Raw genomic sequence first — 20,975 nt, forward strand, 5'->3', positions numbered from 1 at the left:
ATACGGAACAAACATGTTTAAACTAGCATTTGGTAGTGTATAGGAAGTGACGTACAAGGGTCGAAGGCAGCTGAAAAATAAAAATAATATTAAATGAATTAAAAACCAAAAACGTTTATTAGAAATATATATAACCTACAAGAGATGCGGTTCTTGACATTTTCAGTTTTTATTTTAAAATTTTAGGGCCAAATGGCAAGACGTGAAAAATAGAAACAAATGAAAGCTAATTTATAAAACGATTTGCGTGGTGAAATAATAACACTGACTGCAGGCTTTTTTTATTTTATGTTTTTATCTTTAAAATTGAAAGGAGGGGGAAAAGGGGGGGAAAGTCGGGGTGTAATTTAGCGGCGACGGGAGGAGGCTGCTGGGAGTGAGGTAAATGCCGGAGGAGGAACTTTTCAGGGCGCGAAAGGAGCAGCAGGAAGAGAGAGGGATCGACAGAGACACGGGCGGTTTTTAAATTAAACATCGGCCACCCGTTCCGTAATCCGCAATCATCTTGTACAACATGGCAGATACCAAGGTAAGGATCGGGCGACAGGGCGTCTTATCGTTTGCTGATTTCAAGAAAACCGGTATTGGAAGATCAAGAGGCCGGTTTTAGCTGATATTCTTGCGTTTTATCTCTCTTTTCGGGCTATCATGGGGGAAATTTTTAAAAGCCGGCCGGGGTGTGGAGGGTTTGATGTCGTTCTCCTGGCCAGCAGGTTAGAGGTTTTTTTGGGGGGGTGTCAAACAGCTAAGTTTCTGCATCAAAGTGCCCCGTGTCTTAAGTTTTTTTTTTTTGCTGTTGCTGCATTTGGAAAGCTGTGTTTAAAAAAGTTTAAAACACGTCCACCTGCGTCGTCCTTCACTGCCAACGTAAGCTTTTAGGTGAGCCCAGGTTATTCCGCTTGTATCGTCGGGTTAATTTTTATTTTTGAGAGTCCTTTTACGTTTTTTTAAATCAGTTCCCGTGTGATGCATTTTGTCTCCTGGGGTTTTTCAGCGTTTCCAGTGCGGTTATCGCGGTGCACGCAGACTGCTGGCGTTCACAACGTGACCCTCACATTGTCTGCAAGTTGCAGTGTCCCAGCGCATCATCGCACTCACAAATGGCGTGTTTCGGCATTTTTTTTTACTTATGTTAATTTATTTTGTCATTTGAGAGTCTTTCCATAAAACGTATGAGCCGATACCAGCAGGGAAAAAAATGCACCGGTGCAATTCTGGAAGTTATAAGGGCTGAATAACTGCTGCGTTTTATTTTCGTACCGGCATCAGATCTAGATATCCTATTGATTAAAAATTGACCTGAGTTTTACAAGGGGGGTTTCATTTCGCCATGTTTTACTGAAGAACAATGATTGAATTTCTTACTATTTACACGTTTAAGCTCAATCGTGTGCAACAGACCGCCCAGCACAATGCCGATGTTAAAAGCCGGCACAGTTGTGGTCAAAAGGGATTCTGCTGTATGTCAAAGAAAAGGCCTTGTATTTACATTTATGGTTTTAAAACAATCCATGAAGTGGGTTTCTTCGTAAGGGAAAGGCTTGACTTTTAGAGTGCACGTCTGCATGTTCTAATTCAGGTCTACCGACGGCTCATCCAGTTGCACATTTTTTGGGACTTTAATTCCCTTTGATGATGTGCTTTGAATATAGCTGGATAACTCAGTTCAGCCAAGGAAACGCAAGATGGGGGGGTGGTGGAGGAGTGTGGATCACTGCTGAAAGTAATTTGAAGACCATTTGAACACACCACAACGTTTTTGAGTTAGAAAATGAATCTGTCTGGATTGTATTGTCTATATTGTTGCATGTGCATGCAAGTGCAGCTGATTGAGGCCTATAGGCAAAGTATTTTCTCATGCAAAATTTGAAACTCCTTACTCAGCATTAGTGGCATTATGTTCAGTTGCCACAGCAGTTTCACTCCAAAGAGAACCTCACTCCAAAGCAGGATGTTCTAAATCCCCCCCCTATTCACTCTATAGTGCTGGTGTGTAGTTGCACACTGTGCTAGTTCACATGCTAGATCTGTAATGAACGTCCCCTCGCTCTCTAATGTACACCACCCCTGATGAATCCCCTATGTTTTCCCTGGTTTTTAACTTATTTCCCCTCGTTTCCTGTGCTTTTATATTCTTGTGTCATGGTGGGGGGGTGTTTCTCCTCTTAACCGTGCAATGAAGCTTGTGATGAGAATTAAACTTCTCGTTTTGAGTTTTAAGCTTTGGTTACAATACCTTAACACTGAGAAATGAACTCAAGAGGACTTGCCTTTCTGGTTTCTGTGTGTCAACAAGTCTTCCTGTCTTTCTCAGGATACACAGGAAGACCATGAGACCACTGCAGAGAATGCAGATGAGTCTACCCACGACCCTCATTTTGAGCCCATCGTGTCGCTGCCCGAGCAGGAGGTGAAAACATTGGAGGAGGATGAGGAGGAACTCTTTAAGATGTAAGAAAGCACCTGTTTAGGCTGAAGCCATCCCGCCGGCCTCTTCATCGACGTGTGCCTCAAAGATATGTTTCTCCGAGCGCTTGAAAGTGTCGCCCTTTGAAATTTTTAAGGAGGCTGCGAAAGATTTAGCAAGCAGCGTATTGGACAGTCCTTTGAAAGTCTAACATGTAAAGAGGGGCAAATTTTCATTGCCTGCCTCCCTCAACTGTCCGAATTGCTCGAGATTTTGCCGCGGTGCTTAGTTTATAGTTCGGCAGCTTTGTAAAGAAAATGCTAAGAATGGTTTTAACGCTGCAGAGACATTGCGTGGTTATTGCGATGGAATCTACTTGCAGGCCGCAGAATGTCCACTCGGTCTGTGGTGTAGTCTTCATCGCCCTGAGGTTGAGCAGGCCGCTCTCACAGCGCGTGTTTCCCGTCTTTAGGCGAGCAAAGCTGTACCGGTTCGCTTCGGAGAACGACCCCCCGGAGTGGAAGGAGAGGGGCACCGGGGATGTTAAGCTCCTGAGGCACAAAGAGAAAGGAACCATCCGCCTGCTGATGAGGAGAGACAGGACTCTCAAAATCTGTGCAAACCACAACAGTAGGTGTTTTGCCTTTTCCTGTGCTGTGGCTCTTTGTGTCCGTTGAAGACATGCTTAAAAGATGGATACTTTATTAAAATAGAATATCTACTTTATTTAAAGTGCTTTATTTCCACTACTGCGGAAATTTCATTTCCACATAAGTACAAAACTTACAAGCGAAACATCACATGAAGTCACAAGAACAGTATGTGATGGATAAATAAACGGGTAATGGGGGGGACTACATTTACATCAGTTATATTTTAGATTTAGGCCTCAATCTAGTAGTAAAACTGCCATTGTTTGTAGCATTGCCTGAAAGGTGGCGAGTTGTGAATTGCATGTTAACAAGCGTCTTCTTTCAGTCGCTCCTTTGATGGAACTCAGGCCAAACGCCGGAAGTGACCGGGCCTGGGTTTGGAACACACATGCGGACTTTGCTGATGAAGAACCCAAACCTGAGCTCTTGGCCATCCGATTCCTCAATGCAGAGAGTGAGTGTTCACGTAGGGCACCTGGGTGGGGAAAAGTGAACAGTGCTGCTTTACTCTAGTTTGACTTTTTAAAGAAAAGGAGATAAAGGCTGTATGAGCTGAGTAGCCTCTTGTTTGTTGGGTAGTAAGTGGTGTTCCAAGAGCCTCCTACAGTTCTTTCTTGAAAGAAGCCAGGCTATGGGTTGCAACTATATAGTTGAGTAGCTTGTTTTATACTCCCACAACCCTTTGTGTAAAGAAATGCCCCCTGTTCTCAGTTGTAAATTAATTTCCATGTGGTTTCCACTCAAGGTTTGTTTCAAAAGAACATGAGAGATTTTCAAGAAAAAATAAGGACAGAATTCAGGTGTTGCATTGCACCATACAGCAGTGCCAGCTTTTAACTGCAGATATATTAGGCCACCACGTAGATAGAAATAGCCATTTTAAAAGGTCTTTGCCACAAAGCTGAGAAAAGTTGTATTTAAGGAATTTCTGTTTTTTAGATGCGCAAAAATTTAAAGCAAAGTTTGATGAATGCAAGGAAGAAGTGCTACGAAGTCAAGAGATTTCAGGTAAACATGATTTCCTTATCTATATCTGTTGTGTAAAACTAAGCCTTTGCAGACTCACTCTGTCCCAGGCTGCTCAATCCTGCCTGGTACTTTTTCAGTCTGCTAGATTAAAATTCAAAATATCACAAATACAAGCCTTTTCTAAGGCAAGTGTCTGTGTATTTTGAAACACTTAATCAGCCATATCTTCTTTACTGAATCTTATGACTTAAAAAATCCATATCCACATTGAAGTCTGCTGTGGCTAATTTATTTATTAGTATAATATTTATTATTATATCATAATATATTTATTATAATATTTTTATTCAATAGTATATAAATACTGAGACTTGGGAGCAAATTTATTAAGCATTAGGCAGGAAAAACACACATACTCAAACTATTCCTAGTTATGTTCATAATTTATCATCATTATGCCTTATAATCACTTCCAACTTCCCTAAAATTGGACGATAGCTAATTTTCTCTTTGCAAACTGCATTGATTATAGTTCCTTCTTCTTTGTTGCCTTTGCGCACACTTGCTAATGTGAAACATCTGGATGTCCAGCTTGTCACTTCTAGTGGGCTGTTTTTGTTACCCCATTGTTTCTAAAACGGGTGTCCAGCCCTGATCCTAGAGAGCCCCAGTTGAGCAGGTTTTATAGGTCAGCAGCTTCTAAAGACCAGGAGTTATTTCATTGTGATCAGTTAAAATGGAGGATTGTTAAAGTAATCCAGAGGTGATCTGGGAACAACCTCGCAAGCACCTTCAGTGTTTGAGGACCGAATTGATTGACTTCCTAAGTTATAACGAACTCATTAGACTGACTTGACGGGGGCTCTGCGGGACCAGGTTTTGAGTCCCTGCTTTCGAAGGTGCTGTGATTAAGCGTGCCTGCTACATAATCCGATTTTTTTTTTAATACTTCTATCTGAATTCAATTCTGGATTGAATACGGTGCAGAGAACTCCAGCGAGGGTATTTGTGGTATAACATTTAGAAGATGGGCAATGTCTTTGGCTCTGCCGAGGCGGGGGGAGGAGTAAATGCAGCTTTTGTGCATTTTAAAGCAGGCAACAATGACAGCGCTAACAAAGTGGCGGAGAAGTTGGAGGAGCTGTCCGTGAAGGATGGGGTGACCAAGGACTCGGCGGGCCAGAACGACGAAGAGCAGCCTAAGAAGAAAGAGGAGGAGCCTGAGAAAAAGGCAGAAGAGAAGCAGTAAAAATCTGGCACTTGGCTTTCCTCTAGTCCTTTGGTTTTCATTGTTTTTTTTTGTTTTTTTTATGACAGACTTTATAAACAAACTGAATTTGGATGCTTCACGAGGTCTTTTTTTTTTCCTTCTAAGGTTCTTGCCCTCTGAGATCATAAGAGACGCTTCAGAATATTCATTTCCCAGCCATCAAAATGTTCTGTGCTAATTTTTTTCCATAGTGGAAATGAGTTGTCGATATTATGGTCACCTGTAACTCGAAGTAACTTAACATGACATTGTACTGTGAAATGAGGCTTGTGAAAATGGTAATTCCCACATTGGGTAGCACATTTTTGTTTTGTTCTTTTTTTAAGTAAAGGTTTCAGAATTGGAGCAAAAGACAGATGTTTGTGCAGGTTACTTTCAGACTGATGTTTGACATTTCTGAGACGAACAGGAAATTAAAGGAGCATTTGTAAAGCGACAATTTTCCTCTCAACTTGTAGAAAACATAAGGAAGTATGTCATATATAACAAAAGTATCTAATTTAGCAGCCCAAAGTTTTTTTCACATTGTTAATCTTATTGACACAATTGTGGAAATGTAAAAATAGCATAAAGGATTTAAACTTCTTGGACCTAAAGAAAGCAGGCTGTCTCTGATCTAGTTCTAAGTGACAGTTTTCTCTTATGTGGTAATACTAAGGCTTTAATTTTTATATGCAAATTAAAAAGATCTACTCCAATTCTCAATATATAAAAAGGCTAGATATTGCCAAGAGGAAAAGCCTTGTGCTTAGATAAGAAAGATCCTGTAATACCTGCACCTAAGTTCTCTAATGCAAATCCTTACTTCCTTTGTGATTTTAAAAGTGCCAGTGCATCTGTAAGTATATTTCAAGCACTATTGATGCTTTTTATATACTTTCATGATAAATTGCTCAGTTACATAAGTATACTTGATAGACCCTGCCCTGCTCAGTGCAAAGACTGGCTGCTTGTAACCTTGTGGCCCATTACATTGGGAAGCAGACCTTCATTTCCAGTTGCACTGGAAATGTCTTATTTTAAGGATCATGACATTGCATGTTTCTATTTTTAAGATACTTTGGCAAAGGGGGATGAGCGATCAGGTGCACTTCTTGATGCTGAAGTAGCATTAGACAGTGGGCAAGATCCTTCCTTAAAGTTCTGCAGTGTGGGGGGGATCGATTCAGAAAAGGGGGGTTAAGTGAGGAGAATTTATACAAAGGCAAAACCATGACTGCTTTAATGGACTCAAGCATTAAAGAGTTGCTGCTTACCTTCCTCAAAATACTGCATTTGCATTACAGTATAACCCATCCCAACCAGTCCATCTGATTCACACAAGGTGCAGATCAGCTGGTTAAGGAAACTATTGCTTGACTGAACACTTCCCAGCATTCCCCTATGTAGTTAGCACTTTTGTTTTTGGACAGTGTGGACATGGCACATAATAAATCTTCAATTGAAGCTCAATGAAGGATTTGAGGATTGAATGATCTCAGTTTTTTTATATAGTGGTACCATGTTACACATGATGTAAAAAGGTTGTGAACAAATCAAATTAAAGTATAATGCTGTCTACTTTGTCATCTGTTCAAACATGTATGCATATCTCATCTAGTACTGTAGTTCTCAGTTTTTTGTAGCATTGGTTATTATACTCCCAGCATCGCCAGTGGGTCATAATCAGTGTTGTTGCTCTCGTCGGTTTATGGCTACCCCTTGCAAGGCCTGCTTCAAATAGTCCCCTCCATCCAAACCAGAGAGCTCTACGGTCAAAGGTGTCATCATACCCTGGACAGGAAGCGGGCTTCCTTAGCAGTCTGGAAAGATTTGCTGTAGAGCGAGTTGTTTTTCTTGGGTAAAGTTGAAACAAGCATTTTAACAACTGGAGCAAGATCTGAATGTAGAAGGAGAGGCAAAGTCAGCGAGGCCTAGTCGTCATAACCTTGAATCGTGGTCTATAAGAGCCGTCTTTCCGGTTTATAAAAAAACTTTGCTGCTCTGTTTTTTAACTTTTTTTTTCTCAGGCTTCATACATTTTACATTTGTATATTTAAACCAGTAATATAATAATTTTAAGGCAAAAGAAACAATGGTGATGTTGGTTCCTGTGTCATCACATAGTATCCCTTGAGAGGAAACGGGCAATCAAAACATTTTACAACCAGAGAGTGGAATTGTCCCTAGTGGGGTGCTTCTGCACAGTGTGGTCATATCTTGTTTGTGCTTTGTTTTGTGTGTAATACGTATGCTGTTACAATGAGAGCTATGCAGACATAAGCTATTTTTGGAATGAAAATATGATAATTTCATCCATATTATGCTAATATCATCCCTTGGCTTGTTCTGCGAAAAGGTGGTTAAAAATAGTACGAGATGTTTAATCTTCTTCAAAAGTAACCAAACAGCTATTTTTCATGCAGATATAGTTTCCCAATATTCAAGCACAGTCTCACCTAAGTAAATCTTATACCGGAGTGGAATTAGAATTAAAACAGGCTTTATGCAGCAGAAGATATTTATTTCCATGCTGTACGTGCAAAGAAATGTTTTGTATGAATTAACTGGTCTTGAGTGGAGAAAATGTGTATGTTGACAGTTTACACCTTGCTTTAAGACCTGTCCTTTCACGGTAGCTTTTAAGGTGTACTGGGTAGTTTTACTGACCTCTTTCCCTTGTGTGTGTGTTACATGTGCACTGTTGTATAGCGCTTATAAATGTATAATTTAGGAGATCAAGAGGGTAAGTTAACACAACGGGAAACTACACTGACCTCTAGTTTTTGATACCTAGTTTGAAATTAAGGGAATATGAGGTTGGTTAGATTTTTGTTTCATGGCTCTGATTTAGGAATCTGCCTGTGTGGTATTGCTTTGCTGATTGTATTTGTGGCGACATAAAGTGTCATGTACTTTGTAATTTCAGTTTCCTTCATGGAAAAAGTCACAGGTGCTTTGAGCTTGTAGTTCTAACAATGTCCACAAGGTGGAGCTCAATACAAACGGCATTTACTGCAGTGGCATCAGCAACAGCTCCCCAGTTAAGCTCTAGTGCTTTAACTACTTTTAAAGGATTTTAAAGAAATACTTAAGCTGCTCCGTTTTTATTTTCCCCAATGTTCTTAGATGTGTTTTTCCTTTGTAATGTCAATTTTTACAGGTGCTTAAATAGGCCGGTCTCTTCATACGAGGGCAAATTATTTTTTTCCCCAGGCATTTCTGAAAAAGATCCTAAGATGTAGCCATTGCTTTGCAGTGTTCCAACAGGAAGTGAAACGGGCATACTGGAATGGAAAGTTTGGAGACTTTGTTTGGCACCGAATTTAAATTCTTTGGTGATTTGTCTCTAGTTGATTCATAAACTTACATGTGGTCTCTGGAATCTTCTGCACTTCCTATGTCTAAGACCTTGGCTTGAACTGGGCTTTCCAGGCTGCAGGGAAGAGAGAAGTCAGGAACCTGAAATGGACGTTTTTTGGAAAATGGTTTTGCGAAACCATTTCCAGTTGCCATTTTACAATTTCAAGTTCTAAAACTAATCTTAGTAGTTATGACCTGTCCTACCTTTGCTCTTTGGAGCATTAGTGCAGTATATTGTAGTTAAGACTTTAGCTGAAGTGTTTCCTAATGGTGCAAATAAGTGAAATATTGTACGTCTAAAGCACATGCAGGTGATCCAGCTATACAATAATAACTCCTTACACTTACATTGTGCTTTATTGGACACCACCAGTGTGCAGCCCCACCTGGATGATGTGACCGCAGCCAAAGTGCACCTGTCCGCTCCCCACACATCAGGTATTTTGTGGGGAAGAGAACAGAGTGACGAAGCCGGTTCAGAGGTGGGGATTATTAGGAGGCCATGGTAGGTAAGGGCCAATGGGAAATTTGGCCAGGATGCTGGGGTAACACCCCTACTCTTGTCGAGGAACAAGCTGGGATTTTTAATGACCACAGTCAGGTTTTACATCTCATCTGAAGGATGCTGCCTTTTTACAGTAGTGTCCTTGTCACTATATGGAGGAGTATGGACCCACGCAGACCGCAGAGTGAGCGCGCCCTACTGGTCCCACTGACACCTCTTCCAGCACCAACCTTCCTTTTCCCCAGGAGGTCTCCCATCCAGGTACTGACCAGGCTCACACCTGCTGAGCTTCAGTGCGTTGTTAGGTGTGAGTTGCCGAGTGATGGGGGTGTTGCACAGGTAGCTGTAAAACACTCGCACTGCAACCTGTAGTGTTGATGTAATTTTTTTTAAAACTTGTCAGAAGAACGGAACTGATATGTTTGTGGTACACTGATACGTTTTCTTCCTCTCCATGGATCTTTTCTCTATTTTTGATCAAATATTTTCATCACCCTCTGTGCTTCCTGAACTATGGGCTGTGGAAACATCAGGTGTGCTGTAGAATCAGATGGTAACATGTTTAAAAAGTCGGGAGCTTCGTCAGTGTATCTGGGCCGTTAACTGTGCACTGAGATGAGCAACCTCTGATTTAGAAATAGCGTTGCAGTTTCTGTAGAAAGTTTCCACTCAAGGGAGAACTTACATTTTTACTCAAAAAGAAGGGGTTTGGTTTGAGAGCCTGTAGTTTGCTCAGTGCGTTTTAATTATTATGTGACAATTCCCATAACTAAATACAATGCTTCTCTTACCAAAGGATTTCAGAGCTCTTACTATTCTGTTGTGGGTCCCACTTCATCCATCACTGTACAGCTCACACCTGGGTGGTATTTGCCTGCCATTATACACCAGCAGAACTGGAGTCTGACCCCATATCACCTCAGTTGAGAAATTCCTTTTCCAACTAAGTTAAGGGAGAGGCATTGTGTGCAGTTTGGTAGATTGTGCAATCCCAGAGTGGAAATTAGACGGCAGCCTGCAGTACGCTGTTTATACCATTGAGTAAGTGTGTTGCGTAGCAGGAAGATTGGAAATAAGGTGTCCACACATTTGACTTTCAAATTTCTTTATGATACTTAGGACAAGATAGTAGAAAGCTGAACGTCAAAGCCTTTTGCCTCCCAGAGTTAAACTTCTATAAAGAAGAAAATACATACAGAGTACATAAAGACAAGATAAGTCAAAAACAGATCTAAAAAATAAAATGTTATAAGGATGAAAAGGTCTTTAATAAAAACTTAAGTGCTTATATACAGGTGAAAATAGATTTATATATTTTGTCTACTGTTAACCAGCTAATGCAGTCTGTGCTCACACCAATCACCCCACTCCCAGCACAACTACAAGTCCGATTCATAGATGGCCTTCATTAAACTTCAGTAGCTTCTTGTGCTCTGTATACCATTATATGTTTCTTGTAAGTTCATCTTTTACATGTTCCAGTTTTACTACCTGTATATTCACTGCAGGGGCCTACATATTGCGAAAAGATAATACATCCTGAGTGTCGTTTAATGCAAATAGGGCCTGAATGAAAATTTCACTGTTAAAATCTTAAAGATGTAATGACATAATTGAATCTGATTTATTCGCGAGTGTTCAATGATATAAACTAAATCCTATTACGTCTTACTTATGAACTCAAGCAAGCAGGTACCTAACGATCCTGCTACAATTTTCCTGAATTTCAGATGAACTATATATTTTTGTCTTGGGTTAATATGATCCACCTATTTACATTTTTCATATAATTCTGGCTTTACATTAGGTTTTTAAAAACTTAAAAATAATTTTGTAATGCAAGGGAAGTATGTGTCTCATTTGCTTCCTGACCCCTCAGGCAGTGATCATTTTATTAATATTCCTAACTTGATCAGCTCCCAGCATTAAGGAACAAGCAATAGGTTTACTCCATGCTGAAAAAAAGAAAGAAAACACAATGTTTTGGCCGTGGAGCCTTCTTCAGGTGGAAACATTGTGTTTTCTTTCTTCTTTTTTTCAGTATGGAATAAACCTATTACTTGTTCCTTTGCAGCCTACGCATGCTGATGCAGCTACCCACCTGAACTATTCCAGCATCAACATCTTTTTGTCTTGTCCTAGGACGGGACCAAAGTTCTGATCCTTAAGCTGATCACAAATGACTAATTTGGCTCACACTTTTATCCCAAACAATGTATGTTTGCACCTATTTATACAGCTGGATTTTTTTTTCTCCTCAGATTTGATCCCTGACCACTGTGCCACGCTGCTGAAACACCATAAGTTATACATAGTAAATCACTCAGATGCTCGGTAGTATTCAGAAAACGAACACACTCCAAGTTCATAACAATCAAAACTGAATGGCTGCGACTATATCCAAGAGCCCACATTTCCCCTCCAGCTGAATCTTTCTTTCCGAACTGAGCCTTTTCAGGATTTGGCTTTGCAGGTTGTGAAATTAATCAAATGAGTCCATGTGGAATTCAAGACCCACAGGGAGGAGAACTGTGTGTGGGCCAACTTCCTTTTCCTTTAGATGTTAAGAGACTGGCAGGAGTGGCTGTGTTTTTTTTTTTACTGCTTTTTATAACCAACTTAGCAGATTACAGTGGGTGACTCTGGCTTAGTGCAGTGTATCTCTTTCCACAACCCCCGATTTGGCACAGTCAAAACCTGGGGGAGAGATGGGAGGCGTGAAGGAGTGCAGGATGTGCGGTCATGAGTGGTGAAGGAGGTGGGAGAGATGTGGCACAGTCTCAGCAGATAAGAGACTTCCTTTCAGCCCTTTATTATAGCGATTCCAGTAAGAAGGGCTGGAAAAAGCACAGCCAAGAGGAAAAGTGCAGTTGCTGTGGTTTGGTTCTGACACTACAGCCTGAACATGTTTCTAGATCTTCGTTAACATAAAACTTATAGTCCGTAACCCACCTCTTTAAGGGTGATTGGCTGAGAAAAATGCAAAAGATTTCTTCAAAACTGTACATTTCAATACCCTCCAAAAACATGCTCTCACTAGAGTACAATGTGCTCATTCCAAAGAGCATGCCACTGCTGTTAGTTTTTTTTTAAATCCCATTTTGGAGGAATGGATATCGTTAATGTTCTATAATACAGCCATCTAGGAAAGCATTGCATTTCTGTGTCGTTTACTGAAAATTCAAAGTTGACATTCAGCATCTCATCAATAGTACAGCATTTAGGGGACTTCTCAAAATCGTTTTGTCACTTGACAGAAATGGTTTTTAGCACCTTTGTGTACGTCACTGAAAAGGGTTTACACATGTAAAACGCATGGTGTCAAGTAATGAGATGGTTTCAGATGGTATAACGAGTTATGACAACAAAATAAATAGGGGAGGATTAAAATGGTAAATAAAAAAAAAAACACTAAGACTGTAGTTATACCACATAGATGAGGATCAGACATACAACAGACTTGCACTTAAAAATGCTCAAGCCCTCATTCAAATTAATTAAAGGCAGGTGTTTCATGTGAGGTACTCCTAATCTGTGCTGGAGGCAGACGTGTTGCTCTTTGATTTAATTAACGTCAGTCATCAGAGCAGTAAAGTGTAGCCAAGTGTGAAAGCATTGTAAAAATTTAGAGTATGCTTTACCACTGTTTGGTAAATAAGAGAATGTGGCACTGGAGCCTTAGACCCGTAATTCTGCTGCTACAAGTTCCTGGGAGCTGTTCAAAATAAAAACAACACAAACCGGGAATCATTCTAACTAAAGACCAGTAGGTATGGCAGTGGCCAGCAGGCAGTCACGATCCTGTCTCAGTCCCCAAATTTACAAACCCCTCCCAAAGAAAGAAAAGGTTATTTCCTAGCCCATCCATGTGAGAGAACCTTTTCTTCTCCCACATCGATTATGCCTTCTCAAAAGAAGAATGAAATGCATAAACACAAGAGGTGCTGTCACAGAACCAGAGGGAGGGGTAAAAATGAACTGTTGCGATTCAGCTTTCCCTGCTGGCTGAATAACAGCCACACTCCTAATTCCTAGAAACTGGCGGTGACTATTCACTAGCATGCAAATTCTTTATGGACACGGAAAAAGCACGGAAGCCGGAACTGCCTTGACACGCGGTCATTGTTTCTTTTAGCCCATTACTAAACTTTCTGCAGATTTTGAGGGATGTGGCTTCATTTTGGACCAATCGACTGAGCAGCAGTTTTTTTAAAAAATCAGGAGACTGAAAATTCAAGGCTATCTTTAATCAATGGCTTAAAAAAACGTACCTTCATGTCAAACTAAAATGTTTCATGAAATGCAAATTCGTTTTTTGTCCATTATTTCCTTCCTCTAGGTAGGGCATTCCTAAAGATAACAAATGCGCTGTACCAGACAGGTGGCATTAACATTGTCCTGCCTTAAAAACAAGAACTCAAATCCTTTATTGAACATTACATCTGTTAGAGAGACAAAGGAAACTGCACAATCATAAGCATATACATTTAAGCACTGAGACAGCAGCAGCGCAGCCTGACAATTTGATTTCTTTTTCTTCTTCATGGCCTAGAAAAAAAGAAATCTTTCCTTTTGCACCAGGTAGCTTAGCAGCTGGCACCACTCTCTCAAAAGTGATTTTGTCACACTTTCCATTTATCTCTTTCCACATCCAAAAGAGTCTGGATTTATTTTTTTTGCATTTGCATTAGAAAATTATATAAAGTTCACCCAAGACCTAAAAAAAAAAATCATTTCTAGTTGTAAAAATGAAAAAAAAACAACCACAGTAATGTGAAAACCAACTGAAATGCTGGGTATAAGAAAGAAACAAAATAATGGTGACTTTATACACTAGAATTTGTTTACAAATAACTATCTGATAGGCATTAAATATAGTTCCTCACTCCTGTATGGCTGCCAAAGAGAATTCCACCTGCACACTGAAATGTATGGCAACACACAACACAGGCTACTGCTACAGAGCTCCTGCCTCTCTCCCTTCTCAGGAGAAACAGTAACACATCAAACAAAGCACTGGGACGCAGTCAGAAACACAACACCCTCACACACGCGAAAGAAAATCAGCACTACTTGTTCTGTTTCTTAAATTCAACCTCGCAAGATGTTCCATGTATGTTTTGGTAAATGAAGGTTCACGAAGTGCGTTACATTTTATCAAACTGCTAACATCCGCTTGGCTCCTCTGAAAATCAAAATGTAATTAAAAATAACGTAACGAACCTTAGAACGAATACCAAAAGGAAGGATCTCTTAAACCTCTCCATGTGAGCCAAAAACATAAAACTGAAATGTGTCATTCTTACCAATACAGAATATTTCACATAATATTAGCAAGACTCCAATATTAGCAAAAGAGGGATTTTGTTGACCTGCGACAAATGATTGGCCCTTATTTGGGTTTTCGGTGGAGAAGAGTACACGTGATGGTGGAATGAAGAACAAAAACTTGAAACGGAGTGTGGATGGCTTTCAAAGCCATAACAAAATGTCGTCTTAAAGAAATGGTATCAACCTGACTGGTCCCTCTCCCAGTGGATTACACACAAGACTGGACAAACAAACTGCAACAATGGCTCATCTTTTGTTTCACTTTGAACTTATTTTTTTTTAAGTCCTCCTGTGCGAGGGAAAAAAAAACGTCCTCTCCCGGACCATCGCTCACGGGCAGGTCACTGTGGGACTGCTGTGTCCACAGTGGCAAAGAAGGAACCGTCTGATTGGCTGGACAGTCATTCCCTGGGGAATAAGGCTGTGGCCGATTGGTCGAGGCCCCCTTCTCAACGCGCAAGCTCCAGCGGTTCCCACGGCAGTGCCTCCGGCCTGGCTGGCGCGACGCCCGCTCACACCGAGATCTCGTACGTCGTCCCGCCCACACCTGACACCTTTTTAACGCTCGTGTGGCGGCCTGGGCTCACGGGGGTACTCTGGGAACCGGACGGGGTCCCCAGGCGGCAGTCGGCCCTGGTCAGGCCTTTGGGCTGCCCATTTATTTTACTGTGGGCCTGTTTCACATGGCCATCGTCCCTGGAGAGGGGAAAGAGAAGAGGAGGGATTTTACATGGCTGGGGAAAAAAAAATGATTCCACCTCACTCGTTCGTGCACGTTGGCACCAGCTCCTCACATGCACACTGTGTATTTATAGCATCCTGAAGGGGAGGTGTGGGCGTACATGCACACATGCTGTTGTGCGTTAGCACACTTGAAGACATCTCATCCCCATGCACATGCAGTTGGGCATATTTCAGCTTCACTTAAACAGCACAGGCAAGATCCAGTTTTTTAACAGCATCAGGCTAGTCAAAGCAAAATGGAAACCAAGACAGATTATTCCCAAAAAAGCATAACGAGCATTAAGGACCAGTGTAAACTTGCAATACAAAAAAAAAAACACCCCAGATTAATCCTGTTAGCACTTTAAAAAAATACATAGAAGAGGTCAGTCAAGTTATAAAAGAAAAGACGACGACTTCACTTCTTCTTTGGATGATTGTTTTAGATTCTTTACCATTTACAGTTCTGTTTCTTGTCTTCACACACATCACAAGAGCATGCTGATGGAAATTAAGAGCCGAAACAGTTGTGAATCCCACCCCCTCACTTAGTTCCACAGACACAGCAAAGCGTGGAGATTGGGACTCATGCTCAGGGGTAGAGGGTGTGAGAGTGCTGTTTTTAGCCTTCTCCTATATTACTTTCTCTATCATGACAGGTTGATGGGCTAAATTTTTTTCAAATGAAATGGGATTCCACAGGCTAACTACGTGCAGAAAGCTCCTTTAGCCTCGGTCATTCCTGAATTAGAAGTGACCGATCAAACTGTAAGTGTTAGGGCGCAAGTCCACAGGCAGAAGGTAAAAACATGCAAAAAAAAAAGAGCAAAACTTTTATTGGTTCTAAAATTTCAAAATACACACATCACCTTTAACTACAGAACATTTAATTATATCCAAGCATATTTTATTACTGTATCCGTTATTTAAATGCACAAGTTAAAATAAATAAAAGATTTTCATTTTCCCATTTTGTCAGATCTCTTCAAGGCCAGCTAGTTCCCTCATGCACAAACAGCATTAACCACGAGCACGTCTCCTGGGGAGCTAAGTGCAGGGGCTCAGGTAACTGCCCAGAGCCGACTTGGGGGCTGCCTTCTCTTTAATAGGTCAAAAAAGACATTTGATCTTTGATCCTTGAAGGGAATTTGCGGTACCCCTGTACAAGGTGAGCAAAAAAGCACCCGCTCTGTCTGATGGAGGAAGTTACGCCCGGTGATGCTCAAATCTCTCGTCATGCACTTAGGATTCGTACCTTGGGCCTCCCAGAGGTGGCGAGTCCGTCATTTCCAAGGCGTTGATGAAGGAGAGGGGCTTTTGGTGGCTGTAAGAGGGGGAGCGGGGCAGCACCAAAGGGGAGTGGGGCACCTGGTGCGCAGGGGACCTGTACGGCGCCTCGCTGGGCCTGCCCTGCACGTTGTTGTTCGCCAGGTCCGCGTGCAGAGAGGTGGTGGAAGTCCTGGGGGCGCGGGAGAGGGCGGCGCTGCCAAGTGAGGTGGCCGAGGAGCGCAGGAGGGGGTTCCTGGGGCCGAAGGCCGAAACGCTGCCCATCAGGTCGTCCCGGGAGCCGAAGGCGCCGGCCAGCGGGAGGCCGCGCGGGTCATCGGGGAAGCAGGCGCCCGGCTGCAGGCTGTACCCGCTGGGCGCGTCGTAGACGCCCGAGTCTGCGGCCTGGGCCTGGGCCTGCGCCTGGGCGTGCAAGTGCAGGAGCTTCTCTCTCTCCTCCAGCTCCTTGCGCTCCTGGATGGACGCCATGATGGTCTTGGAGAGGTTGTCATAGCGCACGGGGGAGGGCTCTCGGGGGTGAGGCGAGCGCCTGCCGCCGCCGCCCCCCAGGATGGGGCTGTAGGTGGGCGGGAGCTGGCGCTGCAGTTCGGATCCCCGTGCTTGGCACATTTTGGCGGACAGGTAGGGCGAGTGGTACCCCCCCGGAGCCACCCCAGGGTGGGCGAGGCACTCGCTGGCCGCAGGCGAGAGCGCGGGGTTGAGCAGGCTGTCGTAGGACAGGCTGCCGTTCCGGCTGGACAGCGCCCCGCCGGGAGAGAAGATGCTCTTGTAGGGGGTGGAGGTGGCCCCTTCCGACCTCAGGGGGTGCAGAGCGGCCTTGTCGCCTCCGCGGCGGTGGGCGTGCTTGAGGCTGAGCGAGCGCGAGCTGGCGGCGAAGGAGTCCAGCTGCAGGGGCGAGGACTGGAACGTCCTGTGCAGGGAGGGGTTCCTGTACTCCGGCAGGTCCAGGTTGGGCTCTGAGCGGTAGTCGTGACCCCTCCCGCTCTCCTCCACGATGGCCGCAGCCTCGCGGTCGTCTTGCATCACGATCTGCCAGGGCCAGGGGCGAGAAGGAGAAAAGAAAACGACAAAAATCGCACAGATCCTTCTGTTTGCAGTGCCCCCTGACCTGATCCAAGACCCCCCCCAGCCCTCTGGCCCAGGAACTCACTTCACTGACACAGCGGACACAGGAACATGAGGACAACTGTCTCAAACAGCTGTCACCACCAGCAATGAAACCATTCAATTCAATTCAATTCATTTTTATATAGCGCCTTTCACAACAAGGTTGCCGCAAGGCGCTTAACAATGCAAGTGACAGAAAAACAGAAAAGACCAGAAGACAACAGAGGAGAGGAACCAAAAACTATATATATTGTATATCAAATAATATATCAGAATAATATATCAAAGTCATACGAGCTCCTCACTAAGTGACACTGAGGAAAAACGCCGAACCTGAGGAAGTCTCTGTGGATGGCGAGTTTGTGAATGTGGGATTTCAGACCTTATTGGGGAAAATAGGGTATCGATCTCATTAAACAACATCATAGCTCATGAAACAAGCCTTGAACTAGTAACAATTCCAGAAATGGTGTCGGTTTTTACTGTATTTTGTATTGTATGGTAGTATTTTTAATGAAAATGAAAACTGAACACTTAACAAAAAACAATGTTTTCCCCCTATAATTCAAGTTTGCATGTGCAAACAAATAAATGAGATCGTCAGTGTGATATCATAGTGTACCCTGTATTAGAGTTTGTTATTTTTCCATAATTTGTACAGCACGTTTTCTTAACTTACATCTAGTTTTTATTACTATTATAGACGTGGTGCTACTGTACTGTCATAAACTTTATTACTGCACAGTAATAACAGACAGAGTAAATTAAATGACCTCTCTCTCCTGCACTGGCGGTTTGTCCAGTTCTCTTTCTTTTAATTTACTATGTTATCCTTTTCCATGAGGCACGTGAGAACTGACACTGTGATAACATAAGGGACAATAGAGGGGTTTTCTGTTATTTCATGTGTCTTCTTATTTCACAGTACAACCCTGAGGTCACATATAGGCTTTACTCTGATAACAGCTCTACACACAACGCACATCTTCCCTGATGGAACCTGAATAAGTGAAGCATTACCCATGATGCACGGCTACATAAACAGGTTCACTCTTTGTTAACCAAGCTGTTCTTTCACTAAAGAGACCGACGAAGACACTCCTACTGCTCAGCCTGGGAACAGGCGAATTTGGTCTGCGAACGTAGAAAAAGTAGTTGCAAAAAATTTAGCTCAAATAGCCAAAAATATCGAGGTTTTACTGTATATCATCCGTGTATAGGATCTGAACTTTGGGAATCTGCTCACTGGGGGAATCCCTGCAGTCGTTTCCGATGGAGACTGACCTTCTCTCCCGTGGGGTGGTAGTGCACTTTGGGCATGGTGCTGAAGGAAGGCCTGTACTTGTACATGGCTGGGGTGGAGGGGTTCAGCGGCTGTGTGGACAGGGTGCTCTCTGGAAGAAAAGGGAGACAACAGGCCAGTTTGTGCGGGCGGCAGAGACGCTCGGTTTTCCACAAGCTCCTGGCGAGAGAATCTTGTCAGGCATCTTCAGCCCAACTGACCCCAAACACGCTCACATCCTGCTCAGACTTCCATCTCAGGAAGCTGCAATCTTGGCTGGTAGCCTGGAGGTGGGCGGGAGGAACTTGGTGCCAGGAGAGAGAAAAAAGGGCCCACTCTGCCAGTCGGGGTTTTGAGACCCCAGGATACCCAAACCACAGATCTGGCTTTCGTTCGGCTGCTTTCTAACGCGCTCTGTGGGCCCGAACATCACCGAGGCTCTGTCACAAAGGAAACTTGACGCGTTTAAAATAGCTCTGCCACTGTACAACTCCAAATTGGCTGCCAAATGAGCAAGTTTACAGTTTCACGATTAAACCGCATTGTTCTTGACCTGAGGCAAAAAAACAAGATGTGTCTGGCTGGGAAATTGCCTCACATTTCACCCCTCTTAATTGAACGTGCGTGGCTCATCGGTATCTAGTCAATCTTTAAAAACAGGTGGCCTGTAAGACTAATTAGACAGGGCTTTCTAGGACCAGGGATGGTAACCACTGGTCTAGGAGATCTGCATTACAAAGAGGTGGGAAATAACGTATATGATAATAAGGGACAATGCCGAAAATCTATAATGATGTAATGTGGGGAAAATGAGACTAGGCTGTGAACAATTAAACCATTTCCTAAAAAAAGAATCCTTTTTTCAATTTAGGAAAGAAGGAAAGAAAGGACATCTTAGATGATGGCTGTACCGTATATAACCATACGGTTCCCGTTATTTTAATTTTTTTAGTAGTTGAGGCTTTAACCATTTTGACCACTAGGAGGAGACAAAAGCGCAATCAGCCTATTGCGAGGGAAGAAATCAAGTCGTTCTTCCCAGCAGTAAGTATAGAAGATTGCTCTCCGTGATGTGTTAATCATCACTGCTACCACATCAGGAAAACACAGAAAAAGAGCACAGATTAGATTCTTATATATCTGTGGTGCAAATCAAGTGAGAGAAAAAAATAATAAAAGGAAACTCTCTCCAGAACTGAACATTTGGCAAACCCGTGATCAATTTTGGCCCTGAAAATGCAGGTCAGCAATTAGCAACAATTCCAATTAACCTGATTGAAATCAACTGCTCCACAGGACAAGAAATACGGCCCTTCACCCTTGACCTGATCCCATCTTCAGTCACCCCTTGCTGTGCCTGTGTAGGTTTGTACAGCTCTGTGTTTAACAAGGCTAGCATGGTTCAAAGTGCACTGGAAGGACATATCAGATTAAATAATAAACAGTTTTTTTTTCTCAAAAGAACAGAAAGCCAGTCAGAGTTCTCTTGCAGAGCGAAACAGCCTTGTGTGGTGTCTGAAGAGGGTGTGCGTGGAGGGGGGTGAGGTTAAAGACATTTTTGTCCTGACAATGCTTGCCAGAGCTCCGCTCAGAGCTCGCTACTGGAAGACAAAACTGCCATCTGCAGTATTTCATTCTATAATTATCTCCCCAAGAGTGTCCTCCACGCAGTCTTACTATAGCAATCACCCACCCCTTTGAGATAAAACCAAATTAAATAGGATCATTCAGCCATCAAACAGAAGCCTTTGTGACACAACAACTGTAGCAATTCCTAAAATCTTTAATGCCTTACGTTAGCTGTTTTGGCATTTTGTTATATGCAGATAATGAGGACCCCCCGGTGACAGGCATCAAGTTCCTTTTTAAAGGCAACGATATGTCTACACGATATAAAATATACTGATCACTTAACAAAGGAATTAGACTTCTGTCTTAGAATCTGTAGTTCACACTACCCTGGAAAAAAAGGACAGTGAACTCACAACCACCCAGCACTCAAGAAAAGCTCCTTTTCCCCTAGTCAGAATCTGCCCTCCACACACAAAAAATGAAAAAAAATCTCCCACAAAAGAAAGACTGTATTATTAAATGGCTCA

General features: G+C 42.7%; 2 protein-coding genes and 1 non-coding gene across 4 annotated transcripts in view; 2 read left to right on the forward strand and 1 right to left on the reverse strand.

Moving 5' to 3' along the window:
* The first annotated feature begins 363 nt into the window (after positions 1-363).
* ranbp1 (RAN binding protein 1) lies at positions 364-6,859 on the forward strand. 2 transcript variants are annotated; one of them, XM_088936070.1, is made up of 6 exons: positions 364-529; positions 2,315-2,451; positions 2,880-3,037; positions 3,386-3,514; positions 4,000-4,068; positions 5,124-6,859. In XM_088936070.1, exons 1-6 carry the CDS (start codon positions 515-517, stop codon positions 5,276-5,278), a joined length of 663 nt encoding a protein of 220 aa, XP_088792196.1. In that variant the 5' UTR covers positions 364-514; the 3' UTR covers positions 5,279-6,859. The 2 variants fall into 2 exon arrangements, with proteins under 2 accessions (XP_088792196.1, XP_088792197.1); XM_088936071.1 differs by having other exon boundaries at positions 369-529; positions 5,127-6,859.
* LOC148818956 (small nucleolar RNA SNORA77) lies at positions 4,117-4,244 on the forward strand. Its single transcript, XR_016094377.1, has one exon. It is a non-coding gene; the product is annotated as a small nucleolar RNA SNORA77 (small nucleolar RNA).
* Positions 6,860-13,375: 6,516 nt separating the features above from the next.
* zdhhc8b (zDHHC palmitoyltransferase 8b) overlaps positions 13,376-20,975 on the reverse strand; it is an 80,465-nt gene continuing 72,865 nt past the window's right edge. Inside the window, exons 9-11 of the mRNA XM_088936072.1 lie at positions 18,879-18,988; positions 16,456-17,516; positions 13,376-15,173 (exon numbers count right to left, since the gene is read on the reverse strand). Coding sequence (XP_088792198.1) covers positions 14,990-15,173; positions 16,456-17,516; positions 18,879-18,988 — 1,355 coding nt within the window. The 3' untranslated portion in view covers positions 13,376-14,989. The remainder of the gene's footprint in view (positions 15,174-16,455; positions 17,517-18,878; positions 18,989-20,975) is intronic.

This window comes from Atractosteus spatula, chromosome 17, assembly GCF_055471065.1.
Source record: "Atractosteus spatula isolate fAtrSpa1 chromosome 17, fAtrSpa1.hap1, whole genome shotgun sequence".
Lineage (NCBI taxonomy): Eukaryota > Metazoa > Chordata > Actinopteri > Semionotiformes > Lepisosteidae > Atractosteus > Atractosteus spatula.

Bases quoted from the DNA above. Each gene is read 5' to 3' on its own strand.
- ranbp1 (XM_088936070.1), top strand. The intron at 2,452-2,879 runs GTAAGAAAGCAC...TCCCGTCTTTAG, and splicing joins GAGGAGGAACTCTTTAAGAT to GCGAGCAAAGCTGTACCGGT. The intron at 4,069-5,123 runs GTAAACATGATT...TGCATTTTAAAG, and splicing joins ACGAAGTCAAGAGATTTCAG to CAGGCAACAATGACAGCGCT.